Source organism: Delphinapterus leucas, chromosome 3 (assembly GCF_059928025.1).
Source record: "Delphinapterus leucas isolate spDelLeu-1000000601 "Yukka" chromosome 3, BTC_Dleu_Yukka2, whole genome shotgun sequence".
NCBI classification, from domain to species: Eukaryota; Metazoa; Chordata; class Mammalia; order Artiodactyla; family Monodontidae; genus Delphinapterus; species Delphinapterus leucas.
The window spans coordinates 89,654,616-89,672,211 of record NC_143131.1 but is presented as its reverse complement, the minus strand read 5'-3'; the positions used below and the strand labels follow the sequence as shown (position 1 = coordinate 89,672,211).

The following is a 17,596-nucleotide window of genomic DNA, read 5'->3' as shown; positions in this document are numbered from 1 at the left end:
TCCCTAGGTGACAGATCAATCGGTGAAAGCATTTGCTGAGCACTGTCCTGAACTTCAGTACGTTGGCTTCATGGGTTGTTCAGTTACTTCTAAAGGAGTCATTCATCTAACCAAGGTAGGAACCGTGGCTACGTCTCCTTAGTTTTTCCGAGTATCATTCATATCAGTGCCCTAGCAATGTTATACGTACTTGAATGAGGACTACTCAGACCATTATAGAAGTGTAAGTAGTGTTTGGTAAAATTAAAATCACTTTAAGGCAACAATACAAAATCTATCCTTTCTGAAATGGTACATTCATTTAAACAAGAAACTTTTTTGCTTTTTCATTTGCTAATGACTATGAAATATATACATTAAAGAAACTGATATATATGACAAAACATATTGAGATGTTAATGTATTGTGTTAGAAGATATTTTGATGAAAGTGTTCACTGGTCACATATCATTAGATCTTCTGAGCATTTGGCTTTTAAGAAGTGAATATGGTCAGTGCATATGATTAAGCTGAGTATGTAACGTGAAAAGAGAAGCAAATGTATGTCAAAAATTAACTTTATAGTTCAGAGAGTTTACTTATATACCAAATATATGAAATCTCATATTTTAGCAATAATGAAAATACCAGTTCCTTTGTAATCTCTCCCTTTCAATGTGTCATCTCTGCTGTTTTTCAGAGTTCTAAAATAATTAGGAGCTAATTCTTATATACATGCTTTAGAAAACTGGTTACTATAAAATTTACTTGTGTATTATCTGAAATTCGTCAGGTCTCTTCAAGCTTACAGCTTAGCGGGATATAATGTTTTTCTTTCTTCCTAGGAAAAGAGCAAATGTTTACGAGTTACCTAGAACAATGGCAATAAGGCCCAGTGGATAGGAGTCTGGGCTCTGTTGTCAGCTCCTGTTTGAATCTTGGCTCTGCCATTTATTACCTAAGTGAGCAAATTATTTTTCAGGGAATTAATTGAAGTAATATATGCAAGATGCTTGCCTCAGTATCGAAACCACAGTAAGTGCTAAGTAAACTTTAGCTACTATTATTAAAATAGGTGCTACAATATCTAAATTGCTGGAAAATCAGAGCAAACTTTGGAAAAAAAAAATCAAATCACTGTTCTAGTCTAGTGTATCTGAAACACAGCCTGTGGTTGTTCTGTGTCTTAAATGACTGATCAGCTTTAATTATATTTTGAGGATCAGAACCTAAAGCCAGCAGAGAGGACAGGCACGTTATTCTCTCTTATTGCTCTATCAAAACATCTCAGTGTAACCAAGACCATATGTAACCATAATTTTTTATTCATTTTCTATAACCTTGGCCTGAACATTTTGGTAGATGAATGTTTTTCTCGTCACATCTAATGCTGTTTATGGTGTAGAGTAGAAATGCCTTTGGATGAACAGCTTGTGCACAACAAGGGTTATAATGACCGTATGTGGGCTTTTTACGATCACTTGAAATTGTACTCATTAAAGACAAAACAAGACTTATTAGATCAGTAAGTGCTTCCCTGAGCATTTTGAGAGGGCCAAAAATTATTGTACACTGGTACTTAAAAGATCAGAATTATTTTCTTTGACAAAATAGTAGCGGTAGCAAATGTCAGCTTTGGAAGGCTTAATTTGCTGAGAAGATTATTGTGAAGATTATATACCAGGATTGGTGTTTTGGCCTGTTAGCAGTCAGAATCTACTGGATTCATATCAAAGCTGGTCCACAGCGTTTTAGGAGCATCTTTCTTGCTCAGCACAGTATTTGTTTTGATGAGAAGGCTGATTTGTAGCATAATATTGCTTAGTTTCATGGATTCGGGTAAAGGCAAGGTAGCATTGTAAACATGCATAACTTTTGGGAAGCTATTTTGGTTATCTTATCTCTTGAAAACCAAGGGTAGAACTCAAGTTTTAATAAAATAAAAGCTTTTTTGTTAAAATATTTGCATTCTGACAGTGTTTTTCTACTAAGACATTATACAAAGTATAATTTACATTCACAAAATGTCTGTAAATATATAAATGTTCCTAGAAAGTTGTGTTACCCTTATTATACTCATGGTATATAGCTCTAAATAATTTATTATCAACATGGTGTGTAATTCTTAAGTAAATGATTAGGGAGATATGAGATACAGAGTGTTGAGAGTTACTGGTATAAATACATTTAATTTTATATGATTTAGAAAATCTCTCCAAGTTATTACTTTACTAAGTCTCTGGCTCTAAGTTTGCTGCTACAAGCAGGTGCCATAAAATCCCTGTGCCTTAGTTTCCTCCTATGAAGAGATGTGCCTGTATTAGGTGATCTATCTCTAGAGTTTCTTACAGCCAGACAAATCTCTGAATTTGAGTCATTGGCCTGGACGGGACTGTGAGTGGCTGTCACTGAAACTAAGGAATGTCAAGTCTTTAGTAAGTTAGAAGGGAAAATTGGGGATTTGTGACATCTTAGATTGTTAAATCAAGGGCAAGAAGACAGAAGATTGGGAATAAATGGAAGAATATTGATATTCTGTTACTGTGGTCTCGTGGACTTAATTTTACTTTGATGCTCTCAGTCTTGGCTGGACTCTATTTATTGATGACACACCTTTAGTCTTCAGATAGATTCTGCTAATATCAAGCAATATTGAAGTAAGGGGCCTTCCTTCTAAGCTGCTGTGACTATGTAAATGAGAGTCCAGAAGTAGCCAAGACTGAAGGCCCACAGGTTGAGAAGATAAAGTCAGCTTTACCAGAGTGGGTTTGGAAGCAATGATAAGAACTTTTGAGGTCTCTAACAGTTGAGAATGTTAATGACTTGTATCCGGCAGAATTGAGCTTCCTCCAACACAGGTGTGTTCTTTTCACTGCCATGTACCTATTTATAAATGTAAAATATTCTTATCATGTACTTTTGCTCTCTTTCCCACTTTTCAAAAACAAGTTCAGCAAATGCAAATGTATAGTTAACCCCTAGTGACTAGTGTAGTGCCTAAATATCATTTGCCACATTAAGGACTAATAGGAACATGTCAAAGGACCCAAAAGCCAACGTGAAGTGCCTCTCACTGGCCTAAGCTGGGATGCGTTGAGCATCCAAAAGGAAAATGGCTGAAATGGATTAAAACAAATGTATAAAAGTCATGAGTTTACAATGATCTATAAAAAAAACAAAACAGAACTGGATTTCTTCTTCCAGTTAAGATGGAGTAGTGGGGACCAGATTTACTCTCTTCCCTGAAACAACCTAGAAAAACTGACAAAATATATGAAACAATGGTCTTCAAGACACTGGATATCAGACAACCAAGGACAGTGATCCCTGAGATCTAAGAAACAAACAAGAGAAGCCCTATGCTTGCCTTCGTCTAATATGTTGGAAGAGTTTCCAGCTTGTAGCACAGAGAGGGATAACCTAGGCAAAACTCAGCAGACTATCTGAGTTGAGACAGAACCGAAAGTCCAGGGAGACCAGGATAGCCAGAATTCAGAGGACAGAGTACCAGAGTGGAGAGAACTTGCATAGAAAACCCCAGAGATTGGAGTATGCTCTCCCTTCCTTGCTCATCCAGTCCTAAATAACCCATGAGTAAAGAAGAAATCAAAAGAGAAATTAGAAAGTATTTTGAACTGAATGAGAATGAAAACACAACACATCAGATTTAGTGATGCTACTAAAGTATTTACTTTAAATACCACCAAACACCTGTATAAAAAAACAAAAGGTCTCTAATCAACGACCTTAGCTTCTGCCTTATGAAACTTGAAAAAAGAAAAGCAAATTAAACTCAAAGTAAGCAGAGGAAAGGAAATTATAAAGATCAAAGTGGATATCAATGAAATGGAAAACAAAAAAAGAGAAAATTAATGAAATTAAAGGTTGGTTCTTTGATAAACTCGATAAATCTCTATTGAGACTACTTAAAAGAGAGAGAGAGAGAAATTGCCAATACCATGACTCAGAGGAGTAACATAGCTACAGATTCTCCAGATATTAAAAGGATAAAAAGCGAATATTATGGACATCTTTCTGCCTCTAAATTCAACAAGTTAGATGAAATGGAAAATTTATTTGAAAGATGCAAACTTCCAAAGCTCACTGAAGAAGAAATAGATTACTTGAATACCTCTATATCTCTTCAAGAAATTACGTCTGTTGTTAAAACCCTTCCCTCCAATGATACTCTGTGCCTAGATTGCTTCATTGGTGAATTCTACCAAATATCTGATATATTTTAAAAGCTTTATCAGTAAGAGATACATACTTGAGTATTTACTAGTGAAATGACACAATGTTAGGGATTTGCATTAAAATATTACAAAGGGATAAAAAGAAAAAAAGTGGATAGGCCACTAAAGGAGACAAAAATGGCAAAATATAGATAATTGAGCTGGGCTATAGGACATGGCGGTTCATTATATTATTCTCATTACTTATATTTGAAAATTTCCATAATAATAAAAAAGCTTTTAAGGGGTTAAAAAGTTAAAAACGTTGCTATTAATATAACATGATAAAATCATACTGTTCAATAGCATGCTTTTTGAGAATGCATAATACCATGGAAAATGCTCAGGATAATAATTAATAATCATATACATTAATATATAATATTAATTTAAAATCAGTTGAACAGATAAGCCAATGGAATCTGAAATGTCAAAGTGACACATTATTTTTACGTATAGTTGGAGTGCAAACCTCAGAAATGCTGTGGGTTCATGAGTTTAATGCCACAGATCCATTGTGAATTGACTTAGATCAGTTCAAATGATTTCTACCAGTAGTCAGGAAGATGCTATTTTATATGACTATTAAGGATGATGGTGAAGAATTTTTGACAAAATGTTCATTTTCATTATATGCTATATAAAAATTTATATTTGTCATAACTTAAGATTGTTGATAAATTTAAAAGTTGTGTTTATTAATTAATGATATAATTCTGATGATATCTTAATTAATGATATTAATTCTGATGATACCTTAGATCTTATTGTTGCTTCAGTTTTTCAGTTTATAAACATGAACTGAATTCTTAGGATGTGTCAGATATGGGTATGTTTGTTTTTGTTTTTAAATAGAGGGTTTTTTTTTTGAAGGTAACAGCTAAAAAAATGCCCAAAGTTCAGATATTTTCTTGGACCATATCATATTAAAGAACTTTTTTAAAAACACATATTTTAAAAGTGCTTATGGCTGAAAATATGAAATATTTTCTGAAGAAAAACAGAATTGATTTTTTTCAGTCAATTTAACATAAGTAAGTGAAAGAATGTTCATTCATGCAGCTAACTCAATTTTCATCTTCCTTTTCATGTTTATTCAGAGACTAGAAATGAAAGATGAACTTTCTTGTCTTTCAAATTTCCAAACAACAGATCAGTTTAGAATGTCTTATTCTAAAGGCAGAACATATTATTTTGCTACTTTAGGGTTGTTTTAGCTGTTAAGTTGTAGATTATCATTTCATTTGTTTCTGATTAATTATAGGTACTTGAGTGATATTTTAAGATGTGGCAAGTGTGTGTTCTTAAGTTCATTCAGCTCTGAAATATTCCCTAGTGAGTATGACCAGTGAGGACTCTGAAGAGGTATTTGTAGGATGACTGTGCTTTTGGTTCTTTTTAGCTTTCCGGAAGTTAAGAGTTGAGCCAAAAATCAAGTGCTGAGAATTTAGGCGCTGATTCTCTAGGCCTGGTGTGATGCATTACTAGATTTTTTCTTTGAAGTTCACAACGGAGAGCAAACTGCTTACTGCTGTCATCAAAGCTAATAGGATGACTGCTATTGTATGACCTAGGGCAAATCACCTAATCTCTTAGCCTCAGTTTTCTCGTCTGTAAAATGAGGATAGTAATAACATCTACCTATCTCTCGGGTTTTAGAGGAAGAGTGCTTGGCACATACTAAAGCAGCATTTGAAAAATAATATATATAAATAAATAAATAAATTAGAAAAATATTCATCATTATGTATAAAAGCTTCTTATAACTCTTTAGTCCTAATCCATTCATATTCTTTTATTAAAATAAAAATGAAAAATAATTTTCATGAAAATAAATCTTAGTTAAAAACTTTATGACCCTTCTTTCTACCTGAGTGCCAAGGCTGAATGTTAAGATTAAAAACTGTTTGTCTGCTCTTCATGGTTTTGTTTTGTTTTTTCCCCTTTAATACACTGAACAACTAAAATAATATTTTAAATAAAATCATTAAAAAAATTCCTACCATAGCAATATACTGAATCAGAGGAATACACTTTTGTACCTTATTTTTTTCATTTTTTTATAGAAATATAGGGGATTTACATTGTTCCATTAATTTCTGCTGAACAGCAAAGTGATTCAGTTTTACATATATATACATTCTTTTTTGTAAATATTAGTTTCCATTATGGTTTATCACAATATTGAATATAGTTCTGTGTGCTATACAGTAGGACCTTGTTGTTGATCCATTCTATGTATAATAGTTTGCATCTGCCAATCCCAAACTCCCAATCCTGCCCTTCCCCACCCCACCTCCCCCTTGGCAACCACAAGTCTCTTCTCTATGTCTGTGATTCTGTTTCTGTTTCATAGAAGTTCATTTGTGTCATATTTTAGATTCCATCTATGTGATATCATATGGTATTTATCCTTCTCTTTCTGACTTACTTAGTATGATAATCTCTAGGTCCATCCATGTTGCTGCAAATGGCATTATTTCATTCTTTTTTATGGCTGAGTAATATTCCATTGTATCTATATACCACATCTTCTTTATCCATTCATCTGTTATTGGACATTTAGGTTGTTTCCAAGTCTTGGCTATTGTGAATAGTGCTGCTATGAACATAGGGATGCATGTATCTTTTTGAATTACATTTTTGTCCAGATATATGCCCAAGAGTGGGATTGCTGGATCATATGGCACCTCTACTTTTAGTTTTTTAAGGAACCTCTATACGGTTCTCCATAGTGGTTGTACTAATTTACATTCCCACCAACAGTGTAGGAGGGTCCCCTTTTCTCCACACCCTCTCCAACATTTGTCCTTTGTAGACTTCTTAACGATGGCCATTCTGACCAGTGTGAGGTATGTTGTACCTTATTGTTATTGCACAAATTAGTGACTTTGATTTTTATTTTTCTAAATTAGTATAGGCAGTGTCTACGTAAGCTGTGGCAATTTATCACATTTCTTTTTCATTCTGTTAAGTCAGTAATATCTATTCAGTGAGGCTACTCTTTTTATATTTTACAACTCTATTACTCCTACTCTAGTTGTAATGTATATTTGTGCTACATTTTCATTTCCGCAACTACAGCAAGATGTATCAATGTGACACTAGTAAAATAAATGAATTCATCTTTCAAATGACTCAGTTTGTGAAAGTCCTAACAAAGTAAAATGAACAAATGAATTTCTTTGTTGCATCTATCCTTTGATAAAATGGTTGCTTCAGGCTCTACTATAAATATATAAATACAAAATGAGGAAAGCTGGCTATCTTTTTTGAAAGGGCTTTTCCTGGATCTTGGCTTTATACTTTAAATATTATTTTACTTTGCTTATGTTATCCTCAGTTCACTCCTTGAATTTTTATCACACACTTGTTCGTAAATTATGGTTTTCATTGCCAGTATTCTTGTAAAAAAGGATTTCAACTTTATTTATCTGGTCTCTAACACATGAGGTCAGTCTTTATCCAAGAAAGATATTAGGAGACACTGCTTTCAAGCTCTTTTTGGCTTTCAGATTCATTCACACTGTGTTGTAACAGAAATTTTATTTAAGGATCAGTGTGAATCTGCTTCATTCAATCTTGTGGTTTATACACAAATGCATAGTTATATCAGGCACGGATGGGGTCACATCTCTAAATTGACAGAATAGACTACCTGAATTAGAGAAACCAGATCTGGGGCTTAATGAGAATACGTTATAATGAAACTTAATGAGGAGATATACTACTGAGGGAAAGAAAGTAAGCAGATCTCATTTATTAATTAATTTTTTTATTAAAGTAAAGTTAATTTACAATGTGTTTGTTTCAGGTGTACAGCAAAGTGATTCAGTTATCATTTATTAATTTAAAATAAACATTTACTGAGAATTACAGAGTTAGAGTCCAATTAATTTGAAAACATTCAATTGATTAAAACATTGACAGTTATATTCACTTAATAGTTTTGAACATTTATAAAATATTTAATGGTGTTTTATTATCAACTAATTCAACTGTCTTATTTAAACACTATTTTCACTGCCCCTGGGCAGGTCCTGTTAGCCACAGGGAAATGCTTGCATATGTACATATTATATATTCACTTATACACAAACACAGTACATGCCCACACTGTGCCAATCATTAACCATAGAGAATCCAAATTATCAGATTTTTCTTTACAATTTTGTTTAACATTGTGCAGTGTTTATAATGATGGCCTAAGGGGCTCCTGAATACTGAGGGGAAGAAAAATTATGTTGCATCTTTATTGGAGTCACATTCTTTGAAAACAGGGAATTCATTTCCATGGTAACTCTCTATTAGTCAAAAGTTATCTATGTAACAGCTGAGGTGTTTTCTAAAATTTTATCTTGGAACCTCAGTATTTAACCAGAATTTGGGTCTACATAACATTACTCATTATTTTCCATAATAATTTTTGGAATAGAGTTTGGTTGTGAGCTCCCTCTTCTCCTGGCACACTGGCCCAATAATAGAGTCCAATAGCGTCTACTGACTAAAGGCAGTTGAGCTCTTCGTATGTTTGCTCTCCAGCCCAGAGGTATCACAGGTATTTACACAAAAGCTGTTGATCACAGTGTACTTACAAAACCATCAGGAACATAGCTGCTTCCCCTACAGTAGACTTCCTTTCAATTGATTGTATCCCAGTGGGATGATTGGCCATCAACATTTTTTTCCAAGAAAAAAGGTGCCCACTGGAACTTTCTCTGTTATATTCATTAGTGGAAATGCTTGGTTATTATGTTTGATCAGAGGTACTTTTCAACATGCAATTGACTATCAATTTTTGATCTTTAAAAATGAAGCAATACCCCTGTGCCTGAGAAAGCAGAAAGCAGCTCAGGATACTTTTACAGCTTTCATCTAGCTCAAAGGAGAAAAAGTTTATTAGCACCCTGGGTTTCTCAGAGAAGGTGTGGGGAATGCTCAGGCAGTTCTTCCTTTTTCTGGGTTGTGATAATGAACTCTCATTAGATTGACTACTTCTTTTCATTTTGGAATCTGGCTCCCCCTTCCCCTTTCTTTCCTTTTGCTTTGTGCTGGTCTTAGGTCTGTTAGCCCTCACATCCTTTCTTCTCTCTAAGCATGCTCTTATATATCATAGGAGGCTTCCCCCTGCAGGCTGCATTTAGTGGGAGGCAGGAAGGCATAGGGAGGGAGACAGTCTGGTATTTCTCAACCTCCCTGTCTGTCTCAGGTAACATTTCTGGCAACAGCTTCATCTCCATGGTTCCAGCCCTGGACAGACCTCCTGCAGCTCCAGCTTGTATTGGAAGACCAGGCCTGTGGCCATGAACACTGAGTCTTCTTTCTGTCTCCCTAGCCTTAGGGTGTTTGTGGCCTCCTGCTGCTGCTAAATCTCTGGCTTACATTAGTCTCTCCAGTTTGTCTTCTCACCTTCTACTTCATCAGAATAACCACTTTCCTTAATGAAATTCCCTTTGTGTAATTTGATAAATGCTTATGGTGGTTTCTGTTTTCCTGGTTAGATCCTAATACCTATTCCTTTTTGTGTCATTCAGGGTTTCTTATGCAAGAGCACATCTAAGAGAATAGAACTGATATTTATTTCCCCTTAGAAAGTCTGGTAACAATGGGGATCAAGCACAAAGCAGAGAATTGCACATACTATAACATTTAAATTAGACTTGACGATTCCTTAGACACTCTCTAGCCATACTTTGGTCTTGGATCTAGAAAAGCTATAACTAGAGAGGTAGAGGAAGCTAGCTATGTGGTAATTAGGAATAATGAAGCTACAAGACTGTGTGATTCTCAAGAATAGGATAGAGGGCTAGGTGCTTAATTATAAAAGAATAGGGTTTTTTTTGTTTTAGTTTTTTTGGTGGTACGCGGGCCTCTCACTGTTGTGGCCTCTCCCGTTGCGGAGCACAGGCTCCGGACGCGCAGGCTCACCGGCCACGGCTCATGGGCCCAGCCGCTCTGCAGCATGTGGGATCTTCCTGGACCGGGGCACGAACCCGTGTCTCCTGCATCGGCAGGCAGACTCTCAACCACTGCGCCACCAGGGAAGCCCAAAGAATAGGTTTTATACATGACCCTAGAAAGAGTAAAATTTAAATGTTTCTCAGTGCTGTAATGTATAATGTCAATTCACAGAGGCAAATGTAAAGAAAAATATTTGACTAAATAAGTTAATTGCTGTGAACTAGTTATTTGAGTTACCGATTATTAGTTACCAGTTAATTTAAGTTATATCTTGGATGGTTTTGACTGACAAGTAAAAAGTAACATGCTGGGCTTCCCTGGTGGCGCAGTGGTTGAGAGTCTGCCTGCCGAGGCTAGGGGACACGGGTTCATGCCCCGGTCCAGGAAGATCCCACATGCCTGTGGTGCGGCTGGGCCTGTGAGCCATGGCCGCTGAGGTTGTGCGTCGGGAGCCTGTGCTCCGCAACAAGTAACACACTATCATGTCAGTACGTCTGTTTATTTTTTAATTTTCAAAAATCTTGGTCATGCTTTTTGTTGATGTGAGAAGGTATAAGTGACCCCAAAGTACATAATATTAAAGTAAATCATAAATTTTGATAAACTTAGCTATATACTAGATACTGTTATTTAAATTTTCATTTCAATTAGTTGAAGCTTTTCAACTCATAGATGGAAGAAACTGGTTGAGAGAACAGAATTAGTTCTTTGTATCAGAAAGTAGTGCTTTAATATATAAATCAAAGTTATATAATTTTTACACTTCATTTTTGAAAAATTTGCATTTTATAATAATAATGTAGTTTCATGTTCTATGTTACTTAAAATCAAGGAAAACTTCATAAAGACCTTCTTTCTGAGTGCTATTTCTTATTGGTATCTGATATACTGCCTATAGCATAGTCACTAACCTAGAATTTTAGATCATTTACTTCCAGCTGTTAACATTGAGTATGATTTGTACATTGTAAACCAAATGCTGTTGCTTCTTGGAACTGCTTTTGTAGGACAAAGGTAAAACTAAGTAAAACAAATGGGACCTGATTCAGTGTTTTGTAGAGTTCCTGATTTGGATTTTGAGTATGAATCCTTACATGCTCTTTAAAAAGTTTGAGTTTTCTAAGATTTTTCTCACCTGGAAAGTGTTCATTCTTTTATTATTATAGGTGATTGTTGCACTTACGTAGTATCAAGTATAATGCCAGAAATGAAGATTGTGGAAGAAATAGTATTTTTTCCAAATGTGCATCCTGATTTTTTTCTTTCTTGCTAGTAAGGGTGATCTGATTGATTCATTTTTAGATTGTTAATATCAGACTTATTAATATTTAGATTAATAATATCAATGAATTGTTAATTCATTTTAGATTGTTAATAACAATATTAGATTGTTAATACCAACTAGAAGGGGTATTTGAGGCTTTATTTGGGGACTTCAGGAGGGAGGGTAGGGGGGCAGGGTTACATATACATTTTGGAATGTTTCTTCTCATAAAAATGGCTTGGAGATTGAGAGAAGCGAAAGCTAATGGATGCCTAGGTTAGCTGTTTTCTTCCTGAATGACTCAGGGCGCTCCAGACCTATGGGGTAAGCCTCAGAGAGAAGCTGCAGGTACCTAATGAAGGGGCCTCATGCTGTTCCTCTGTGAACAGTACCTGGTCACAGATTAGCAAGACTAATGTCTGAAATTAAGTTTTGGGCCTCTTTCACTCTGAACTTTGACTTTAGTCTAAGGCTCAGAAATGAGAGTGTAAGCCCAAGGGATTTTCCATGTGAAGGTGAATATTCTAAACCAGAAAGAAAGAAATCAGTTGCATATTCTAAACCAGAAAGAAAGAAATAAAAGGCACTTCATTTTAGAGAGTAGGTATATCATTTCTGTAACATTTTTTGAATGCCGGAAAATGACAATATATGCCAGAGTATTTTTAATTAAAAATCATTAATGTCGTTTCTTTGTTTTTCAGTTTCATACATTTAGAAATAAAGAATGGAATAATTTGGCTGTTTGACTTTAATAGTATAATATCAAGAGGTCAATGTACAGGTCACTTGGCTTAGATATGATAAGCTTTTGTCTTGGGCTAATGGCATTTCAGTTATTTTACTACTTTTAAAAATAAGGTCGTAAAACTTTTATTTGGAATATATTTCCAAAACTTTTGACGCATTGAAGTGTGATAAGTGGATTCAGGTGACCGAAATGGGTTCAAAATTCCATGAATTGTCTTTTTTAAAAAAACAGATCTGTGAACTTGGTATGAGGAAATGAAAGAGAAGTATACAACCAGTCCAATTAGACAAAGTAATCTTTCCTTGCTTGCTTCACATTTGACTTAATTTATCCTTAATTTATTTAAGCTTTGATTTTTTTCTTATTTAAGTCAAACAGTATGAATGTTTTATTTTTTAACTGAGGAGAAATTCTTTTTCTTAGCTCCTGCTAGGTAAAAAAGTGACAGGGCTGCTTAGTGCTGCTAACTTTAAGTGCTGTGTGTAGTCTGTTATGAGCTCTATGGAGAAAATCTTCTATGGAGAAAAGAAAGGGATTTGGTAGAAAGAAGTCCTAGAAAAAAGTCAGTTAGAGACTGTGCTGCCTGCCAGCGTGGAAGAGGAGGAGCAGAGCATCCATTCTGATTTGTTGCACAAAGAACACAGGAAGCCAGTTAACAAATATGCACATTTCTGCAGCAGAAGACAGTGATTAAAATTTTTGGTGGCTTCCCTGGTGGCTCAGTGGTTGAGAATCTGCCTGCTAATGCAGGGGACACGGGTTCGCGTCCTGGTCTGGGAGGATCCCACATGCCGCGGAGCGGCTGGGCCCGTGAACCACAACTACTGAGCCTGCGCGTCTGGAGCCTCTGCTCCGCAACAAGAGAGGCCGCGATAGTGAGAGGCCCGCGTACCGCGATGAAGAGTGGCCCCTGCTCGCCGTAACTAGAGAAAGCCCTCGCACAGAAACTAAGACCCAACACAGCAAAAATAAATTAATTAATTAATAAACTCCTACCCCCAACATCTAAAAAAAAAAAAAAATTTTTTTTTGGTGAACTACTCAAAAATTCCTGCCACTCACATCAAAACTGTGAAAACTTACAGAGATTGTTTAAATGTTCTTCATTTTAAGAACGAACGTGAAAATAGAGAACTGATTATGCTTCTTGTTCTAAAATGATCTTTAATTGCGTAGAGTGAGAATGTTGTTTTTTATTATTTAATGCTTATGTATTACTGAGGTTTATGTTCAAATATATCACTTTTAGAAACATGTAGCTTCAGAGCTGCAGATCCTGCGTTCGATATAGTTGAAAGAACGGAGACCTGGTTTACAGAAACCTAGGTACATGAAATTATTGTTAATGTTTTGTTCTTGATTTCAAATTTACTCATTCAGCAATCAGCATTTAATAATTTCGTTTGGTGCACCTAGTACTGTGTGAAGCACTGGTGACACAAAAGTGAATAAGACATGGTCACTGACCTGCATTAGCTTGCCTTAGACTCTAGTGGGAGAAACATACACTTAATTAGACTAAATTATAAAGCAGTGTTTAAGGCCGTGTTGGGAGAATGAGCAACATCAGCGGGTGTACAGAGGGCAGAGTCTCTTAATCTGACGGTGGGCATCCTGGGAGGTTTTACAGAGGATGTGTACTGGAGGTGTGAAGGCTGAATTATGCTTTGACAGGAAGTGAAGCCAGCCTTGTAACTGCTCCAGGTGGCTTGGGACGATATTGCTGCTAATGCTTTTTTTTTAGAATCATGCTAGTCCACTATGTATTATTTTTTATTACTCTGGGTATGTATGCCCACAAAGTAGTTTAATCAATTAATTAATAATTTTTTTTACTCACTATAAGTTGAAAGGCCAGTATGATTGTACCTAGCTAACCTAATGAATTTAGCACATTTATATATAATTAATACTTTTATATATTAAATTTAGAAGTGTAAGTGCTACCTGTGTGCTGATGAGGCCCACATTTATTTGACGTCTCTCCTTGGATATCTAACAGGCATCTCAGATATAGTATATTCAAAACCAAAGTCTCTCCCTACCTGTCCCCAAAGCATCTTAGTTAATTGCAGTAATACCTTCCAGTTGCTCAAACCAGAAACCTTGGAATTATCCCTGATTCTTATTTTTCTCTCGTGCTCCATAACTAATTTGTCAGAAAATTCTGTTGATTCTAATTTCAAATATATCCAGAATCTGATCACTTTATACTACCTTCAGCTGCTGTCACGGTGGCCCAGGTCACTGATGTTGCTTGACTAGCTTAATTCATTACAGCTTCTCTGCTTCTACCATTGCTCCTAGTCTAGCTAGACTCACACAGAAGCTAGAATAATCATTTAAAAATGTAGCTTAGATCCTGTCACATACCTGCTTAAAACCCACCAAATTCCCAGATTCCTTAGAGCAGAAGCTAAAATCCTTACTTTGGCCTACAAGGCCTCACCCAGTCTTCCCTTCTTTGCTCCCCTCTTTGGCCATGTCTCTAATTAGTTTTCCTTCTATTCACTCGGCTCCAGAACCTCTGGCTCCTTACTAATCCTCCAAAACGCTAGACCAGTTCCCATCTCAGGGCCTTTGCACTTATTCTTGTCCCAGGCATCAGCATGGTTTTGTTTGCTGCCTCACCTCCTTCAAACTTGTGCCCATATATCTTTTCAATGAGATCATTCTTGACTGTTTATTTAAAATTACACTCCATCTTTCTTCCCCCCACTGGTTCCCATCTGCTGTGCCTTGCTTTATTTTTTTCTCTGTAGTACTTAACACCTTTTAACATACTATACAATTTGTTTACTTACTGTTTCTACTGCCCCCTTCCAACTAGAAATATAAGTACCCTATGGACAGGGATTTTTTTGTCTGTTTTGTTCACTGCTATATTTTTAGCAGCTGGAATATTTTCTGGTACATAATGGATGCCCAATAAATAGTTACTGACTATATGAATAACAGTCTTCTATGTTCTTTTTTGAGTGATTGAAGAGGCTGAGCTTTTTAAATTATTTTTACACTTTCAGTAACTGGATTTAAATATCAGTTGCTCTGCACTAGGGAAGTGGTTCCTTGTCCAGGCTGGGATCAGAGGCTGAGCTTTTTAAATTATTTTTACACTTTCAGTAACTGGATTTAAATATCAGTTGCTCTGCACTAGGGAAGTGGTTCCTTGTCCAGGCTGGGATCAACTGGGTATCTTTTTCAGAAATAGGAATGGTTAGCCTTACCCCAAGCCAATTAAATCAGAACCTCTAAGGATGGGACCTGGTCATTAGTGTTTTTTAAAAGTTTCCCCATATCCTAATGTGCAGCCAAGGTTAGAGCCACGTGCTCAGGAACATTTAAATAAGTATGAATGAATGAATGAAAGTGCACCACAACTACTGCACCAGAGATGCAGATTTGGACCAGCTCAAGCATTAGGATTGGATGTCAAATGTTTGCAATGAGAGCTTGGTCCTGAGCAGCACAGCGCAGGGAGGGCTGGTGGGGGAGGAGGAAGGGAAGGGGAAAGGGAAGGTGAGTAGATGGAGAAAACAAAGAGGGGACTCCCAAGTAGCTGTAGCAGGAAGGAAAGTTTGTTCCCCTGGTCCCTTGGCAGCTGTTGCCAATTGACGATTTCTTTCTAAAAGGCATAGTTCTGTTGTGGGCTGCCTAGTTAGTAATTTGTGTTAAGGCAGGTATATTATATTTTAAGACTCACTAATTTTTCCTCTTTCTGAAGTAATCAGGAAGTGAGCTCAATTTTAAATAATGAATACAGGTCTCTGAGCACAGTGAGAATAACTTCTCAAAACTTGGAGAAAGAGGTTTGAGCTATTTTAACTTAAGATGTCAGGGAAGAGTAGGTATGGAGAGTGAACGGCCTTGATACGCAAGCTCTGGGATTCCTTTCTGCAGTTGAAATGTTTTTGTTTTCCTGAAGGTTTCAGAGAAGGTGGGAGATATGATCAGAGTTATTTAAGGAATATTTATCTGACTGGTTATGTGGCAAGAAGGAGTTAGAAGGGATAGCTCTGAAGAGAAGCAGTGAGTAAAGTGTCCTAGAAAGCAAAACAGAGAATGAATAAAATGGTGAAAGATGCCAGATCCAGTAGGAGAATGGCAGAACCAGCCAGGCCTTGGATTTGGAAATAAAGCAAAGAGACAGCATCCCATTGTGATTAAGAGGGCAGTGGTTGGAAGGAACACATAAAGAAGGAGCCAGAGAATTAACGTGGTAGCTATTGTGGATGTGATAAGCATTCCAGACTCTGGAAGTCCTATTTTCATGGTTAGAATTAGAAATTTTTATTGTCTCTGCCAGGCTCTCAGGCTATTTAAAAGCTTTCAGTTATACCCTGAGTGTCTCAATTCTGTGAGGTGCTGGGAAGGATTTGCCTGATGTCCTAAATGTGACTTATCTAGCTTTTATTACTCTCTCCATACTCGAGTACCAGCCTTAACCAAACTGAGGTTCAGCCTAGTTGATGAGCAGAAGGGATGCCCCTCGCTCTCTCCTTTGTCCAACCAAGTTCTTCTCTAAATGTAGATAACAGAACCTGTCGAGGTGCGGAAGCCTTCCTGTGCTCAGGGACAGAAATTCCCTCTCTGCCCCATTCCATTCCATTCCCAGCAGTCTCAGTTTCTTTACTATTATTTTTAGTCTTGCCATGCACAACCCCTACTATAGCCCCTCCCTTTCTCCTTGTATCTCCCTCCCTGTCCTTAATAGGTGGCTCTCCCCACTTTCTTATAAATGCCTTTCTCTGACCCCTCTGTCTCCCTGTGCTTTTGGTCTCTCCCATGATCCCCATCTTGGCAGCCTGACAGGTGATTGGCAGGTGAGTGTGTGTTGCTGATCTACAGCCCCAGCAGCCTGTCTTAACCCTTGACTTTGCTCCCTAAAGATTACAACCGATTGCTTTGAAACTCAGTCACAATGAAGCCAACATCGACAGGGCTGGCAAGAAGTAATTTGGGCACTAGTTGACATTTGAACATATTTAACTATACAGAAGTTTTTATTCTTTTCAAAAATTATCTCCTCCAACTGGCTTCACGTAAATTAACCTCGTTAGTCTGAAACAGTGGAACATCCCTGCTGCCTTTGCCAAGGTACTGTGAGTCCTCTTATGCTGCTTCATCCCCTTTAGTCAACCTGCACAATTGAGGATTTTGTTTCATTTTTTACTTTTCCAGAGTCTTGACAAAATTTGGAAGCTATTTGAGGTCTTTTTATAATCCTCCAAGTCTGTGTTTCCTAGGTAACATTTTAGTGTCTCATTTTATTCTTAAGTACATCCACAGCCATACAATCATTGACTAATTTTAGCCTTTAACCTGAATTGGCTATAAGTAATATTTTTTCACAATAAAAGCAGTATTAAACTGAAAGTTGATTACCTGCATTCTACATTCTGACTT

General features: G+C 36.5%; 1 protein-coding gene across 8 annotated transcripts in view; it reads left to right on the top strand.

Moving 5' to 3' along the window:
* The window catches only part of FBXL17 (F-box and leucine rich repeat protein 17), a 480,781-nt gene that overhangs the window by 142,282 nt on the left and 320,903 nt on the right, over nucleotides 1–17,596 (top strand). For all 8 annotated transcript variants that reach the window (XM_089909151.1, XM_022591594.3, XM_022591605.3 and 5 more), the window contains one exon: nucleotides 8–115. In XM_089909151.1, the coding sequence (XP_089765277.1) occupies nucleotides 8–115 (108 nt within the window). The remainder of the gene's footprint in view (nucleotides 1–7; nucleotides 116–17,596) is intronic.